At 38.6% G+C, this 18,342-nt stretch overlaps 1 protein-coding gene across 4 annotated transcripts in view; it reads right to left on the reverse strand.

The window, feature by feature from the left end:
- Positions 1-1,661: 1,661 nt before the first annotated feature.
- LRIG3 (leucine rich repeats and immunoglobulin like domains 3) overlaps positions 1,662-18,342 on the reverse strand; it is a 42,675-nt gene continuing 25,994 nt past the window's right edge. For 2 of the 4 annotated variants that reach the window (XM_030480409.1, XM_030480406.1), the window contains 14 exons: positions 18,155-18,298; positions 16,715-16,858; positions 16,141-16,284; positions 14,656-14,736; positions 13,938-14,009; positions 13,497-13,568; positions 12,388-12,551; positions 9,236-9,556; positions 8,433-8,714; positions 7,432-7,884; positions 7,063-7,221; positions 5,888-6,031; positions 5,524-5,799; positions 1,662-2,393 (listed from right to left, as the gene is read on the reverse strand). In XM_030480409.1, the coding sequence (XP_030336269.1) occupies positions 2,149-2,393; positions 5,524-5,799; positions 5,888-6,031; positions 7,063-7,221; positions 7,432-7,884; positions 8,433-8,714; positions 9,236-9,556; positions 12,388-12,551; positions 13,497-13,568; positions 13,938-14,009; positions 14,656-14,736; positions 16,141-16,284; positions 16,715-16,858; positions 18,155-18,298 (2,701 nt within the window). In that variant the 3' untranslated portion in view covers positions 1,662-2,148. The remainder of the gene's footprint in view (positions 2,394-5,523; positions 5,800-5,887; positions 6,032-7,062; positions 7,222-7,431; positions 7,885-8,432; positions 8,715-9,235; positions 9,557-12,387; positions 12,552-13,496; positions 13,569-13,937; positions 14,010-14,655; positions 14,737-16,140; positions 16,285-16,714; positions 16,859-18,154; positions 18,299-18,342) is intronic. The other 2 variants (XM_030480407.1, XM_030480408.1) reach the window with 2 other exon arrangements.

Here is an 18,342-nt window from a genome sequence, read left to right on the forward strand (position 1 = left end):
AAAAAAAAAAGTATTTCGGGGAAAAATTGAGAAAGGAATAAAATGGCATTGTCACAGTTTTCAACCTTCTCCCACTACAGAATATAGAATTAAAGTTTGTTTTTCATGATAGATACATGGAGTAAACATTAATTCTGGAATGAAAGATGTACTTACCGTTTTTAACTTTCTTTGGTTATTTTAGGTATGTCAAAAAGCAATGCCTGGTTGCAAACACAAGCTATCACAGCCCCCAGCTCTCCTCCCCCTGAAAAAGCTAGCGTCACTGGAGGGGAAGAAAAAGGAGAGTTATTGAGTGAATCAAATTCAAGCTTCTTGTCTTATTGGCTTATAGCTTTGTACTTTACTCAGGAAAAATTAATCTCTTTCAAAATGCACTTCATTATAATCAAATACCCATATCAATGTCAGTCACCACATCAGCACATCTGGCAGCAATGAAGACAAATTAACAATACAAGTCAGAAAATCTGGCAATATAATCAACTAAAGCACGCAAAATCCATTCTCTACACTTAGACCACCAGTGACTAAGGATGGATTAACTTCCTGTCTCTAATACTGGCGCCTAAATTAAAGGGAAATTGCATCGCAATCTGGGTACCACATTTCTGGCTGCAAACAACAAAAAGCCCTTAGCTCAGCTATACCAGGCAGTGAAACCTTTACTCTAGCTTTAGCCGTGATGTCTGTGATGGCCTACTCTGACAGCTGCTTTTAATTTAGTTTAAAAGCAGCTATTTGGCAAGCATGTAAGTTTGCACCTTCAAAGTATGCAGATTTAAATAGCTAATGTACTATAATATTAACCATTTGTGAGTCTCTCTGTTTTAATGCAGTGATGACAACAGGATTCACAGCTTTTTAAAATAGTAGGCATCTGTACATATTAAAACAGTTTTCACTTTCATTTTATAGTAAGCAATTCTCTGACTTCGTATAGTTAAAGGCATTGGGTTCATTACTGCAAATTTAACCCAGCAAGAATTTACAATTGCTCAACTTGACTGAGCAATTGAATAAAGCACAGATCTCATTTACAACCAGAAAAGGGCAGCTGAGTAAGGAACAGAAATGAGTTAAACCAAAGAAAACATTATCTTGTACTTGGATTACCTTCTCATGTTGGGCACGGAAGTGGCTGCAGAAGCAAAAAAGAGGGAAAAAGGGTATGGGAAAGCAAAGACTTGGGCAGGCACTGCATAGTTAGCAAATGCTTAACATTAAGCCACTTAGGAAAGACTGGCAGATATACAGAGCTTTTTAATTCTTTTACTAAATAGTTTGGTATGGATTTGTGCATTTACTGTGCATATCCTCCAGCAGATGCATGCACTCTCTGTGCACAGGCACAGGCAGACTGTTGGCTCTAGTAGAGCCTTGCATGCATTAAAACTAAGAATGGGTGCACACATATCTGATAGTGGGACTTCATAAAGCAGAACATTTGCATACTTACTTTCGGGACAAATAGATTCAACCCACCTTACTGGTAGTTGTGGCAGGACCACACCCACTCCTAGAAGCTGAACATGTTTAACACAGTACATCTAAAGATACCAGTTTTAGTCAAATAAAGGTGCAAAAATGCAATGGAGAGCACCTCCAGTGTGCAATATGCAATATTACCTACAAACATAAGTCACGCTTTTCATTCTTCATACACTAATGTGGGTCAGAAACCACATGGCAGCATATTTTATTAAAAATAATGTGCAAATAAGATGCATGATACCTGCAACAGCATGGAGTTTCCATTTGTAAAAAGGTACAAGTAACAGTACAAAATTAGAATGCTTACTACTAATTTCAATAAAATGAAGTCTGACATAGAAATACATACACTGTATTATTTACACCATTAATTTACAAAAGATATTATTTGTATAAAACAAAGCTATAAAATAATTAGAAATATAGTATTTTTATAAAGAATGTCTTCCCTGTATAAAAATGTAGAACATTTTGGCAATTATGCTTTATTTGAATAAAAATGCATTTATTTTGTTCTGAATTCATAGCATCACGTGGTTTCTTTCTTCCCTTCTTCCTTTCCTTATAGCCTTTTTAAATAAAATTCCACACTGAGGTAGTAGTATGTCAAAGTATGTCTTTGGTTCCAGAAATCAAAGGCAGGTCCAAAATGAGCTATGTATCCAAATCAGAGGATTGAAAAGTAGAAGTCCTAAAGTTTTCGAAGGACTGTTTGTAAGTATAAATGCTATTTTCTCCTCTAGAAACTGTCCTTTCCTTTCCATCTTCATCTGCCTCTGCATCGAAGTCCGGTGAGGCATGAGGATTATTACAGGAAGGTTTTTGTTGGCAATTCGTTGGCTGTCTACAACGAGAGAGAGAGTCCAGCTGAGGCCTCCATAAAGGCTTTCCAAATGTTCCTGAAAGACAGTAAATATGTAAGGACAGAAATACTGCTGCTAACAGTATTTAGGGCTGCATGTTAGAATGCAATCTTTAACGCAAGCAGAAGATCACCAAAGTGAGATTTTACTTAACTCTCATTTTACCCCTTAAAACATCCATGTGATCACAAGCATATGGCAAGGCTCTGCCACCTGAGACATTAAAAACGTTTCCAAAGTAAATGTGTAGCAACACATAACTTCATTACTGTTGTTTTCATGACTATTCCATTCCCATTTTAATTTGGGCAGAGTGGTGAGGTGGGAGGTGGGCACACCAACCAAACTGCAAACATATATATGACAAAGCACTTTTTAACGCAGAAGTCACAATAGTCTGTTTTATTCTTCAGTGAACGAATGGCACATCAAATCTGCCATGCAGTTCAGCAAAAATCAAAAGATATATTAAAAAAATATAACCTCAACGTGTAGGGTTGTACAACATCCTCCCACTGTGCAACCTGAATGCTACAACAATCTTTTACTGGCTAGCATCGCCCATTAATAATGAAGGTCCCACCAGTCAAACTCTCCATTCGCACCTGTTCATCATCTTTTTGCCCATAACCGGCTAGAACAGATGTAGCTCAAAAAAAATCTGGCATATCAGTTGAACCTTTATTAATAATTACATGGATTCATAAGCCAGAAAATAATTAAAGGGCCTGTCACTCTTTACCATTGGGAAGGTGTGAGTGTCAACACCTCTGCAAGAAGGGCCTTCTCTTCTTTCGCTGAAGAAAGATACGGCCATCACAATTCATAGTGTCTGTAAATGGTTCTCAAAAAGCTTGTTTTGAGAGGACAATGTGCCACAGGCTGATTTTGAAGAATTCTGGGTTTATTAATACCTTAACTCTACAGTCGTTAATAATTTTTGCACCCAAAAAGCCATAATTCTAGTTTTGCTTAGTTGCTAGAAGCAAAGATTTCAAGTAAAACTAATCTGAGAAGTTACTAAAAATGGATTTGGACAGAATTTGGACAAAGTCCATATTTGCATCAACGATTTGCAGAGCAGCTTGGCTCCTGACACAACACGAAAGTATGTTACTCACAGCACCACAGCTACAAATGAATCCTATCTTTAAAAAAACAAACCCAAAACTGTGAACTTTCCGGCTCATGCGTCAACAATGATGTTAATGCCAGCTGTAATTGTGATTTTAGAAGCAAAATTGGGCTGAATTTGAAGACAATGAGGCTCAAGAAGCAAATCCACAACTAAAGACAAGAAAACTATCATGACTTCTTCCAAAGCCACCACCTCCAAGATCTAACCATAGGCTCTTTGAGTGATGAGTGCTAATGATTATGAAGCATCCATGGCAACGATGATACAAGTTGGGAGGGGCAGTAACTCAGAGAACTGACAATAAGAAGTAGCTGTGCATAGATTTTTAGGGGAGACAGGGAAACATGAACCCTTGAGGCTGCATTAACTCCTGGGTATACCCACATACAGTAGAACTACTTTCTGCAGGAGACGCGGTAAAGCCCTATCTGCACGGTCCCACCACAGCAATAGTGGCAGGCAGCCAGGAGGCTCTGCGTACTTCCAGGGCCTCTGCCAGATGTCATGGCATCTGCAATGTTTTACAGTCCAATCATCTGGCTTTTGAAGGGGGAAAACTTCAGAAATTGTACCTCCCTCCCCACCCCCTGAGAACAAAGAGCCCAGTGATGCACATTTCCTCTGGCTCCCTCGCAGGGCCAGCACACCCAGGCCTTGATCAACCATGCTGACACACCAGACAGGAGACAATCCAGGGTACTAGGGCTGCACTTGGCACACAGATACCACAGGGATGAAAGCAGTATGTGGGTTTATATGCATTTTAAACCAACCAAGCATACCAAGACCCCAAATTTAGGGAATTTCGAAGGTAAAGTTTTGCTCTTCTTCCCCCTACCTCTTTCTGCAATCTGGATTAAAACTGTAAACCCTGAATTAAGCTTCAGGAACTCTTTTGTCATACACACCAATGAGAAAAGACAACAAAGGAGGGGTAGAGAGCACTCTTCCACAGTGCCTGACTTTGAAGGGTAAACAGTTCTGGCTCACTATGTTATACAATATATCCTCATATACTGGAGTTCAAGTCTCCCAACCTGCCCTGAGTCCTCCTGAGCTCTTGTACACATTTTGCCTAGTGTGAAAGGTCCCACGATGGACCTTCAGGCATACTAGATGTATTCTGGTATGCCTGAAGTTTGTTAAGGTGTATTTCAGTAAGTATCCTAACATTTATGGAAATCTGCCAGCTATATTAAGATAGAAGAATCACACCGCTGATGAGATTTTTACGTAAACATGAGCTATTAAGATCTCCTGGTAATCTAAATATGCCCATTATGCAGTTTTACCATAATCACTTTTCTGTTCCTGTTCACTTCAAACATTTGGGATGTTGTATTTAATGGTTCTTATAAGTCAGGTTTCCTGAGAAGCAGAACAAGTCTCACAGTTACACCCAGAGGCAAACCACCTCACTTGACTACCACGTTTGACCTGAATACTTCTTTGATGTAACTCAGTTCTACTTCTGATCTAGCCCCAGGCTGCTCCATTCACAACACAGGATAGGGTGAAACTCCTGGCTATCTTCTGGTATGATCCAGAGGGGACCCTGATTTCTGGGGCATCCAATTATCCTCATGCACTACAGTGGAGAGTGAGTCTACGTGTACAGTTCAGTTGCGTGAGCCTTAAAAAAATAGATACTGCAACATCACAAGTTACTCAGGGAGGAAGAGGGAGGAATAAAACAAAAAGACAAAAACCCATGCAAAATGTTAAGAACTCTCAAACTGCTTTTCCTCAGCTACTTCTTGTCTTTCCTCTCCTCCTTTATAAAGTATTTCTATTCCACATGCTGTTTATCTTACTAAATTCACAGATACACACAAAAAGCAGCTCAAGGAAAACTGTAAAAGATTTTATAATGCTAGCTATATGAGCACCTAAACACTACTACAGAATTACCTACTGTAGGAATGGGAAAGAAAAAGCTGAGTAATCAGTTGCGCTTAATGCTGGAAGTAGGAAATGAGACAGCAAGAATGACAGCAGCTTGATTAAAAAACAATACTTAGAACATACCCATGAAAGTGCTGTTACTGATAATAGATGAGGATTCCAAACTTCTGTTGAAATCAAATGTGTCTGAGTTCAGACTTTTGCTTTTTAGTCCAGTTCCTTCATTTTGAGTATAAATGGAGTTAATCAATCTGCTACTTGTAGCCTGCATCCCAATAATGCCAACACACTGGTCAAAGGGATCTTCCAGTGGAAGTGAGTATTGATAGCACTCCTTTTTCTTTAAATATCCAGACTCATAAGGGTCCAGGCATGCTGTTCTTTGGTCAGAGCTGCAACCTGAAGAAAATGAAAAATTGTTTTTATATAGACTCATTATAGTACAAGATCGAACCAGGACTAAAACACCCACCTGCTCCCAACTTACTTGCACTGTATGCTTCAAAGGCCTCAGAGCCATATGCATTTCCTTTTAAATACAAGATCCCTGAAGTCCCCAGATAGTGGCATAGGAACGGATCTGCAACACCCTCCAAGTCTGTTTCGCTGCCATTATCTAGATGGCAAATGCCTTAAAAATAAAATTGACATGTCAGTGTATGGTCTTTCCTTAAGCTTCAGCTTACAGGTTCTTAAATTTTCTTCTTTTAAGAACCCTATCTGCTCAACTAAATTTCATAGTGTATTTAGAGCTTGCTTAAGTTTAACCTAACCTTTTGGTAAGAATTCTAATTCTAGCAAGTGTTAAGATGTGCTTTATTACACAGTCTCTGGAAAACAGAACAAATGCAATCATGGGATCAGAACCAGGGACCAACTTCCTCTAAAGCACTGGAAGCCAGGCTCATGCTGTGCCACACAGCCACCCTTTGGAGCACAGAGTTCTAATAAGAAAGTCCCAGGTAGAAGAATCTGAGGGAGTCACTCGCTGCTTGAACAGCTATACCGACTTGAAGATCAATGGCACCTGAAGGCTGTGGACGTTGGACACAAAGAAGCTATTCCTCTCACTACCCTACAACTGCAGAACTATCTCATCACTGCTCCGTTCCCTCCTACCCCAACTGCTGAGTGTATCTCAACCCCAACCCCTTCGTAGCAAGGTGCCTTTTCCTCCCTAACCCAGGTATGTTCTGGATTCTCAGGGGTTGGGTGTACAAATATTAAGTACTGCAGGTTTTAACTTGCAGTCACCCTAAATTCTTTATTGACTTTGACCCTACTAACTTTTCTAACAGGAAAGTTTAATGAAACTGATATTACCACCCATGCCTACGTTCCACTAAAAGCATCCTTTTCAAGCTACAAAAAGAGGAAGACTTGCTGTGTAATTCCTTTTGGACACTCTTGTTTTGGAAATGGGATTTAAATTTACTCTCAAGACTAGAGAATAACATCATGATTTAAGCAAAGCCGTATCATCATTTGGATGACCAGAACCTACTTACTGTTGTTATGTCATTGAAGCAATCCCAAGCCACAAATTTCATATCCTCACTTAAGTTTCAGTGTTTCTTTAGTGTTATTTCTACTACTTAGAAAGACAATAGCCAACCTGCAGCTACTCAAGCAACATGAAAAATCTTAGCCTTTTACACCTACCATTACCGTCCCTCTGCTGCAAGAAATACCCTCCCACGGAAGATGTGAGGAACTGATGATGACTGCCATTTTCAGATGAACCATATCCATCCTGCCTTTCAGCCAGTGTCCCCTGAGATGACAGGTAACTTGGAATGTCAGCAGGCAAATTTGTTTCATCTGTGGAGAAGCAAAACACACAAAAGCCATCAGCACACTTCAAGAGTTTGTAGAAGCATTTTTAGACTTGTCAGCAAAGCACTGAAGGTAACAAGTAATTCACTCTTCAGACTCTGAGTCAAAGCACACAAATATTCCTACAATAAAGTCATTGTAAAGAAACCACAAGTATTCTTTTTCCTTTCCAAGGCAAACCTTCAGTTTACACACCTGTATTTGTGATGCTGCAATCTTCATTTCTCCGTCTGGTGTGGTAGATGATGACCACCCACACCAAGGAAGTGCCCACCACACAGCAAACCACAGCTATGATCACAATGCCAACTGTGGCCCATCCATCATCATCAAGTGATGGGACAATGTTTTGAGGAGAATCACAAGTGGGAGTAGGAATTACATTAAGACGGATGTTGCCTCGTTCCGTTCCAAGCGTATTAGACATTTCACAAGTATATTTCCCAGCATCTTCTACAGCTGTATCCACAATAATTAGTAACTGATTGCCCGCAGCAAAGAAGTGTCTTTCTGTTACCACAAGAGGGCTGTCATCCTTAGTCCAGTTCAGCCGGGGTGGAGGGCTACCACCAGCAATACACTGCAAGACTGCAGTTTCACCTTTTGTTACAGTTCGATCCAGCAAAGGCCGCAAAAATGATGGTGTTTCTGAAAAGAAAGTGTAAGCCTTATATTCTAAACGACCTTGCAAGAATGCAAGCATGTCTTTTTCCTTCACATCTCTGAGGAAAAGCTAAGTTGAATGCATCAGTAAGGCCTAATGAAGCTTATTCTCATTCTCAGAAAAAACACACTCAAGGAATTTGAACTTAGACCCTACGGTTTATTTGTCAATTGATCAGACCTAGACGCCTGATTACCTTAGAAGGTAAAAAGGCCGAATCATACATGCCCAAGATTGCAGAGAACTACATTAAAAATTTTTAACAAAACATCAGGAAATTAATGAATTAAACAAAATCTCCTGCAGCCCCCACATATCAGACATTGTGTACACTCTGAGAAATAATTAACTTCTATTATTTTGCATCACAATAGTGATTGTGTGCTGGAGTACATATTTCTCATCTATAAGTATGTGTCAATACAAATTACCGTATTTTTATTTCTAAACAGCACTTCCATAAAATTGCTATTTTTAATCAACTGATGTTTTTAAAAGGAGATTATGCCATTAAGGATTGCGAATGTCTTACCTAGTACTGTTAATGTTGCATTAGCTGAAATGCTTCCAGCAGTGTTTTGAGCTGTACAGCTGTAAACGCCTGTGTCCTCAATCTTGACATCAACAATAAAGAATACGTCATCTTCAGGCATGACATGCATGCGCCTCTTGCGTGCTGCAGGAAAATCTGTTCCACCATCTTTTTGCCAAGCAATCTGTGGCACAGGATGCCCAACTGCAGCACATTCCAAACGTGCCATTGCCCCAGCACGAATGGTTAAGTCCATGGGGATCTTTGTAAATGAAGGCAGCACTACAGAAAAGTTATTGATACCAAAATGAATAAATCGAACATACTTTTCTTTTTGCACAGCATTTTCTTAACACCCTTCTTGAGCCTAAAAATCCTAGAGAAGCCTCGATTTATCAGTAGCCATCAAATAGAAAGGGAGGGAGCTGTATGAGACTGCCTAGATCAAAATTGCATTTCTGCTAAACGGCTCCTACTACATGACCTTTCCATAGTACCTTGAAACAAAGTATAGACTTACCTCCTGTGAAGATTAATGTTTTTCCATCTTGTTACATAGATTTGTAAGATTTACTATGAGTTGGGTCTCTTATTTGCTTTTTCCTATACTATACTTCAGTACAATGGGGCCAGATTTAAAACTGAATGATGATCTTGGAAGTAGATATATTTTAAAAAAATAACATCAGCTTATTAAGGGATCTTCTAAAAGATGCAGATGATAGGACAGGAAAAACTATGTTTATATATCTTGATTAAAATCCTTCTACTTTAAGTCCACAAGCAAAAAGTAACATACTTACTGTTTACTGTAAGTTTGGCTTTGACAGAGTAGGATGAACCAAAATGATTTGAAATAACACACTGGTATTTCCCTTCATTACTGAATTCAACATTGCGCAGTCGAAGGATGGTAGTGTATTCCATCACTTCACCACCCTGTGCCCGGAGGTGTGCATAATTCTCCATTTCAGCATCTTGCAGTAATTCATTGTCTTTCTTCCATGCAAAAGTCATTGGGGAATCACTGCTGCTGGCTGCTGAACATACAAAACTCAAATTGGAGCCTTTGATTGCTGACTGGGTTTCTGGCTGGACAGTGATCTGTGGTTTAGGGAAGTCATCTGCACAAGGAAGCAAAGAAAAGGAACACAGAGGAAGACGAAAAAGATCTATATGTGAGGCCTGAGGACTCTCAAGAAAGTATTTGTAAGCCTTGTTTTATAAGTTTGAGAGAAGAGTCAGGTAAATATTTATAAAATGGATACATAATGCTTGCTTTTTAAATTTCGTTAGCCTGAGGGCATTTATACATGCCATATTTATGAAGTTATTGTGCCAAATAATCTCTTACTGAAGAGAAAGCACATTTAAAAGCAGACTGTGTGTACAGTTTGTTCAAATGCATCACTGAAGAGAAAATAACTACCCCCTGACATCCCTAAGAACTATTCTGAATGTCAGTCATGAAGCCTACCCTTCATCTTTACAACACCTCAGGCTGCTATTAGTTTTTCTTTATTGAAAGCATAGCTCTTCTGTCATCAGAAACTGCAAGTTAAAGTCAAGGGTTTTCCCCAAACCCACAAAAAACAATCATGTACAAAAGTCACGGTTCTAGTGATTTGTGGCTGTTTGGTCCACCTTACAAACACAGCAGTGCTGAAGATCCCTTAAGCAGGGCAGCATAAAAGAATTTCAACAAATTTGTTTCTGGAGGTCCCTTTACTATTGAGAAGTTACCTTCAAAGTGACATTTTGTGAGTTTACAGAGTTAGTCGCCTTATGAACTATTTGTTCTGTCAATTGTGTGTACATTATATGTACAAAAGGAGTGGGCAATTAAATAACTGGTCTCACAAAAGCCTTAGCATATTCTCAGTTTTCAAGATATCTCCTACTTCCTGACAAAAACATAGACCCAAACTTCAGAAACTGCAGGAAAAGCCCTGAGCTCCAAATACTCCGTACTACAGACCATGCCTGCACTGCAGAAAGTCAGGTGTTACCTAGCCCCTTTACCTCCTTACGTCTCATTTGTTTGGGAACATATCAGGGTCAAAGCATTATTTCTTCTGCATTGTGTGTTACAAAAGAAAATGAGATGTGCAGACAGCCTGAACTCGAGCTGCCTGCAGAACACTTGCAAGTCTGGAGCTGTGCTCCAGCAACAAGGCAACATGTCCCCTGGTCTGGGATACCAAGCATGGGTCTTAAAAATCTCCCAAGTCATTTGGTTTCCATGCTTCATACCCACGCCTTAAGTATTTACAATGTTTTACTCTTATCTCTGCGCAGTCAGTGAAATTATCAACTCAATTTGCAAATGGTAGAGTTTGTCATGGGGGACTTAAATTACCCTTGTGAAAGGACAGAAGATACTTCATTCTGTTTTAGCTGTACTATCAATGGAATAACAAAATATTTTAAAACCTTAATTATTTGGCAGGAAGGGGGAATGAAAAGGTCACTTAAATAAGCCCATACTACAGAATACAGAAAAACACTCTAGGATAAGACTGGCAATGTTTTTTGTATTAAGAGATTCTACTTTCTTCTGCATGATAATTACTTTATGTAACAAATGTACATCCCTTTTTGCTAATATATCTTAAAGGGTTTGAAATTAATTCATTAAAAATGGCATTCAGCAGCTAAAAGAAAGATCACAGTCCCCTGTGGTTTAACAAATAAGAGATATATATTTAAATCCCCTAATTTAATTTCTTGCCAGAATGAGCTTCTCATAGATAAGGATTTATACTTCATATATACTCCATTAGCTATCCAGTAATTTGTAATTTCCTGCACCATGTCAACATTTCCTTTTCAGCAGTAGCTAGACTGTACATGATCTACTCACTATTTGACATTAATATAGTAAAAATTTGACTGCTAATAGGAAGAGAGGAAACAACATTTTTGTACGCTATTTTCTATTCTGTGTGTGCTTTGCCACTGTAAAAAGAGTACAAGTAGCAACAGTTAAGCAGTCATATCTGCTATGAGAGGAAAGTTAATAAGACAAATATGGCTACTGTTTTGTCTCTAAAGAATATAAAGTTTGAATTTTCTTTAGTAACAAGAATAAAATGTATACAACAAAAATACATGAAATCCAGTTAGTTTTTTATTTCCTGATATTTTCAAAGTTCCCACTTAATGTATCAAGAGTACTCATGCATTTTTATTCTGAATGCTTAGCTTCACTTTGTTTGAAATAGAGAACATAACATAGGTGATAATGAATGTTACTAAACAGAGAAATTTTGCAATCACCTCAAATTTTCAAGTCTTAGAGTAAAAATATTTCACTAGCATTTACTATCTGGCATACTGAAATACAAAATGACAGTAGCATAATTATGGTAATCACATGTTTTATAGTACAGTCTACATACAGGCAATAACTCACATGGTCCAAGTATTTTCTTAAAGCAGACAACAAGCACACATAAAAAAGGTCAGAGCTGAGGCTATTATGGCTATTTTACCTTCGGATTTTCTCAGCTCTGGAATAACCTTGAGACAGATGAAGTATGAAAATAATTTAAAAATAATCAAAACCAAAAATTGCACCTTAAGTTTGCCAAAATATGTCTCATTTGAAAATGACAGTTATCTAAACAATATCCATCTTTTAAAATTAGAGGCATATACATTTACCACCACTAACTATTGAGCTTTTCTTTGCATGCTATGCTATATATTATGTAAGCAAGCTGAACATGAAATTGAAGTCAGAAAACAGTCAGTCCCCATCTCATACAAAGCCACAAGCTTTGAGCATCTACATCACAGTTTGGGAACAGAGAAGAAAATGTTAACAAATATTAAATCCTTTCCATTTTATTAGAGAAATCAAAATCTATCAAAGAAACCTCAATAAAAATCCATGCATTCAGCAATATTTGTTCTATGGAATGAGGAATAGAGACTATAAGACTATACTCACCACAGACAAACCCATCCAGGCTGACAGCAAAAATACTTCTCCCTTTTAGCAACTGAGGATGGGCACAACTGGCATTTACAAAGCTCTGAAAGTTGTTCTCTGACATCCACTGTGGTAGCCATTTTAACTGGCAGTCGCACAAGAGACTCGATGTGTTTAAGTGCCTGAGAAAAAGCAATTACATTCATTCACAAAAGATCAGATGATCTTCTGAAGTCCCTTCCAACCTGAGCTGTTCTATGATTCCATGAAATACGCAAAGCTGGTCAGTTTCTCTATGGCATCCAACACAGAGTAATACCATAAGATGAAGTAGGGAGCCAACTGCTAGGGTGATACTTCATAGAAGTCTGGAGAACACAGATTAAAAGCTCCAAACAAGCTTCATTCAAGTTTCTACCCATAATGAGAGCAATATCTTTTAGTTATTCGTTAGGTTTTTTTGTCACATTATTTACAGAGCAGCTCAGGACAACAGGTCTGACTAGAGAAGGGTGATATGAAGACAGGAGACATAAGATATATGCAAGAGGAAGAATTAGCTGTGCTCAAAACACAGGGAACGGTGACTGTTTTTCTGCATTGATCAACTGAAAAAAAAAAAAACCCAAAACTCACTAGAAGAATACATTCTTCCCATTACCGCTTCATGACTTCTCTAAAGATCTGCCCCTTTGCTATTACAGGACAGAAGGACCCAATTACAAGCACTGACAACCAAAAGAAATTCTTTGCAAAAGAATTACTGCACTGCATTTCATCGGTCCAGTAAGCTTTAGCTCAGCAATAGCACTGCTGATCTTGGAGCACATTACATCATAGTCTCCCTTATCTATTACCTATTTGAGATCAGGCAATTTAAAATAAGGACTCTAGACACCAAATGTAGCAGAAAATGAATGCCTCCTATCCTACACTCTCTCACTTACATACGGTCATCACATAAAAAATAAAACACCAAAATGTTGACATACCCTTTTTACATGACTTCAAAGAGATTACACTGGGAGTTTATCACTGTATCAGGCAACATCTCACAAGGCTTTTATTTATATATTTATATGGATATATACATTTAATAGAGGTGATGTCTTTAGATACAAACTTACAATTCTTTGAGTTTCTTCATTTGTGAAAATGCATTTCCTTGAACTGACATAATTGCATTGTTACTTAGATCTCTAGAGAAAAAAAAGAGAAAAGAACATTAGAGGAAAAAAAGAGTAATTTACTACACTGAATGTATTTAAGACTCAAGGAATAGTTTGCTACCTTAGTGATATACAAAGGATGCCCTGCCTCAAAAACTAGAGATAGGATTAAGGAGGTTTATAGCATACTTAATACATATCGCTTTCTGCATTGATTCCAAAATTCATATTTAGCGTAACTCCAAAATAAAAGAACATTCTCACGATCACAGTAGGAAGCAGGGTAAGTCTATTTCATGCAAAGTTATAAGTAAAGCTTCTTAGTCCTACTTTTATTTCAGTTAGTATCAAAAATAAATTTTTCCAATGTTGGGTTAAATGTGAATTTCTACTACTTACAGGTGTTCAAGTGCATCCAAACCAGAAAATGCTTTCTTTGTAATGGATCTAATCCTGTTTCCTTGGAGTACCCTGAAAAATACAAGTACATGATGCAAAAAAGATGCAATAAAATGGAAGCATTCTTTGAGCTGAACAACTGCATTTTTAGCATTTATTTCTGAACTGTAATAGTCACCATTCAACCTTCCCCAATGCACCAAAACATCTCACCTCTAAAAGACACTCATTTATTCCTCGAGTAAACATCTAGATTTTAGAAGCCGTTTAATGTGTACAGTTCAGTGATATGGATTATTCTCAATGTATACACATAAGCATCTTTTTATTTCATTGATGTGCATTTGAAAATTTCAATGCAATGAAGCCACTTCCATTGGATGCTGCATTACTTTATTAAAGACTATCCCTGTCACTACGCTTTTGTCATATAATGCACTTATTACTTCCCATTATGGGAAACCCTCATTCTTTGAGTAATGTTTCCATAAATAGCAGTAGTATTTAAAATATTTCAGATCAGTTTGACTTGAAAATTCTAGAATTTATTTTATAGAAAAGGAACACTTTATAGAGAACAAAATGGTAAAGGAAGAAAAAAAAAAAATCTCAGCTATGAAAAGCTTAACACCATTAAGTGTTGGGCTTGTCCCTTGAAACATATAACAAGCTAATTTTTTAAGAAATTATTAGATACAAATATTGTAACAATACTCACAACTTCCTAAGTTTATCTAGGCCGGAGAAGGCACCATTCATATCTTCAATAGTCCAGGATATTTCATTGTTTTTCAGATCCCTGTTTACGGGGGGGGGGGAGGGGGGGGGGGGTGGTGGTATCAAACCACAAGAGCTATTTAAGACAACAAAGTACGTATTTCTTCAAGAGCATGTATTACTTAAAAAAAAAAAAATTATAATTCTAAAATAGCTTTCTGATAGGTTATTTTTTGTTTGCTCGGGATGCTGTTTTGCTTGCTTTTTTTTAGAGAAGCTTTTCCTGATCAGCTATTTCATTTCAATTTTTACTGAGAGACTCTGAAGCCTATTAGTACTTTTTTCTATGATAATTAAAAAGATTGCAAACCCAACAATTTTAAGAATCATTAGAATACAAACCCACATTCCCCTACAAGGGTATTCAAACACAAGACTATCATAAGAGAATGAGTATCATAGGAAGGGAAGTGATAAACTGCTGCCCCTTTAAAACACAATACACTCATGCTTTTGTAAGTTCATAATATTAACACACAGAGAACACACTAAGTGAATCACTTTTGCAATCTACAACATCCAGAACACTAGCTTAATTATCTGTGAAGCACAAAGAGATTAAAGATTTGTGAAAAGAATGTTGTGTCAGTAAAGAATCAACAGGGTAGGGCTAGAGGTGGGGAAAAAAAAAAATCTAGGAGAAGTCTAACACTTAATTCTTAAGACACCTCCCAAGTCAGACTTCCTCTCTATACAATCTGTATCTCTCTGTATACTTAAAAAACATAACATACCACCCTCTGAACTGCATCTTTGCTGGATGCCCAAAGTGAGAATATGTCAGCAAATCCCTGGAAGTAATGTGTTAGCACCGTTTCAAAGCCTAGATGGAAAGGCAACCATTTCATTTATCTGGCTAACAGATGGGGCTATGGTATGCAACTGAAGATTTTAATGGAGCAGAATATATTTAATTAGTTTACTACTTTCTTCCCTTTCAAGAAATGCTATTTCAAAAAATGCTCAAATGCTTAAAGCATTGCCCACTCATGACAACCATTAGCATCCACAGTAATATGCAGTTTTGAGTTTTGTCTCCTTATTTCTACCATGAGGGAAAATGTCGATTCAGTTAAGACACAGTGATGAACCAGATCCTGTGGGTAGCAGAGCTACTTGCTGCCTTGAATGGAGACATGCGTTTCCCATAATAACGCTACTGAAACTTTGGATCATAATTACCACCACCACTATGTACAGCCTTAATGAAAGAAGTCCTCCCTCTTCCCAGTATTCCGAAGAAAAAAATCCTACTGTAAGAAAAACACATGCTAATCTGGGAAAGTTAACAAAAGCTCCTGGTGTACTTCATTAAGACAGAGGGGGAGGGAAAAATGAAAAAAAAAAAAAAAACCCACCTAAATCTATAAACACCAAGGGTTTTCCTTAAGGTTTTTGACCTTAAAAATTGAGTTTGTCAACTTACAAAGTCTGTAGACTGGAAAGTCCCCTGAAGGCACAATCAGCAATGTAATTTACTTTGTTGTTTCCAATGTACAGTCCAACCAGCACGCTTAAACCAATGAAGCTTGAATCATCTAACCTTGCTAAGTGATTGAACGTCAAATCTCTGCAAATTCGAGGAAAAAAAACCAAAAAACACAAAAAACATTTTAATGTTTATGCTGAAGTGCTTATTACTCAGTTCAACCCAGGTGAATTTTCAGGAGGGGATAAAGTTTGTTTCCCTTATAACTATCACAAAACCTACTACATCATTTTTGACCACACAGCTTGTGTATCGTTTCCAACAATTCGCATATTACTGCAGAATGAATTTCTCTGATTTGACTGTGCTACAGCTTTAGTACAACTGCCACAGTGAAATGAAGCAGTCATGGTTGGCTTCAACTCCTTTTAACAAAATGTAACTGTCTCACATAAAAAAAGTTGTTGTCACCTTGGAAACTGTTATGAAAAATTCACAGATCAGTGGTAAGAAGCTCATGCTTTGGCATGTACCTGGCTTTCAAAATTGGAATAGAATAAAAGCTACTCACAGCTCACTGAGTTTTTGGCAAAATTCCCAGGCATCAGGACTGATCCTGTTGATGGCATTTTGGCTGAGATGGAGTTGCTGCAGCATCAGCAAGCCATAAAGCCAGCCTTTGGTTATCTCTGTTAAGTTGTTATGGTCCAGCTGCCTACAAACACACGCAAACGCACACAAACAGGTAAAAGACGTAAAGTGCAGAAACTCCATGGTATGCATGCTTTGCCACAGGTCCACATACGACTTCATGATACTGGCTAGATAGCTGCAGCCTCTATTTACATTTAGAGTTGTATGCAGTTCAGTCCTGTCCTACACATTACCAATGACTGCTTTCTACTTTTCAAAGCACACTAGAACAATTTAAATCAAATATATCATTAATTTTATCAAGCAATTCTATTAATTTTGTGCAATTATTCCCTCAGCGATTGTTGTTGGGACCGGTCCTGTTCAACATCTTTGTCAGCGACATGGACAGTGGGATTGAGTGCGCCCTCAGCAAGTTTGCCGACGACACCAAGCTGTGTGGTTCGGTTGATACGCTGGAGGGAAGGGATGCCATCCAGAGGGACCTTGACACGCTTGTGAGGTGGGCCAATGCCAACCTTATGAAGTTTAACCAAGCCAAGTGTAAGGTCCTACACCTGGGTAGGGGCAATCCCAGGCACTGCTACAGGCTGGGCAGAGAAGAGATTCAGAGCAGCCCTGCAGAAAAGGACTTGGGGGTGTTGGTTGACGAGAAGCTTAACATGAGCCGGCAGTGTGCGCTCGCAGCCCAGAAAGCCAACCGTATCCTGGGCTGCATCAAAAGAAGCGTGACCAGCAGGTCAAAGGAGATGATCCTGCCCCTCTACTCTGCTCTCGTGAGACCTCACTTGGAGTACTGTGTACAGTTCTGGTGTCCTCAACATAAAAAGGACATGGAGCTGTTGGAGCGAGTCCAGAGGAGGGCCACGAGGATGATAAGAGGGCTGGAGCACCTCCCATATGAAGACAGCCTGAGAGAGTTGGGGCTGTTCAGCCTGGAGAAGAGAAGGCTGCGTGGTGACCTCACAGCAGCCTTCCAGTATCTGAAGGGGGTCTACAAGGATGCTGGGGAGGGACTCTTCCTTAGGGACTGTAGTGGTAGGACAAGGGGGAATGGGTTCAAACTTAAACAGGGGAAGTTTAGATTAGATATAAGGAAGAAGTTCTTTACAGTGAGGGTGGTGAAGCACTGGAATGGGTTGCCCAGGGAGGTTGTGGATGCTCCATCCCTGGCGGTGTTCAAGGCCAGGTTGGACAGAGCCCTGAGTCACGTGGTTTAGGGCAAGGTGTCCCTGCCCATGGCAGGGGGGTTGGAACTAGATGATCTTCAGGTCCTTTCCAACCCTTACGATTCTATGATTCTATGATTCTATAATATGTTGTCAGCAGAACCTATCAGCAAAAAGTTGATACTTACAAGACTTCCATGTTGGTCAATCCCCAGAAAGCGCCATCCATGAGCCTAGTAACACCATTTCTCTGCAGTTTTAATGATTTTAAAGCTGGAAGTCCTTGGAAAGTAAGCCCATCTATTTTTTTAATTTTGTTGCGATTCAGCTCCCTGCATCAATAAAATTTACAGTTACAGCAGAGTAAGTTTACCTG

The sequence above is a fragment of the Strigops habroptila genome, chromosome 3, assembly GCF_004027225.2.
Source record: "Strigops habroptila isolate Jane chromosome 3, bStrHab1.2.pri, whole genome shotgun sequence".
NCBI classification, from domain to species: domain Eukaryota; kingdom Metazoa; phylum Chordata; class Aves; order Psittaciformes; family Psittacidae; genus Strigops; species Strigops habroptila.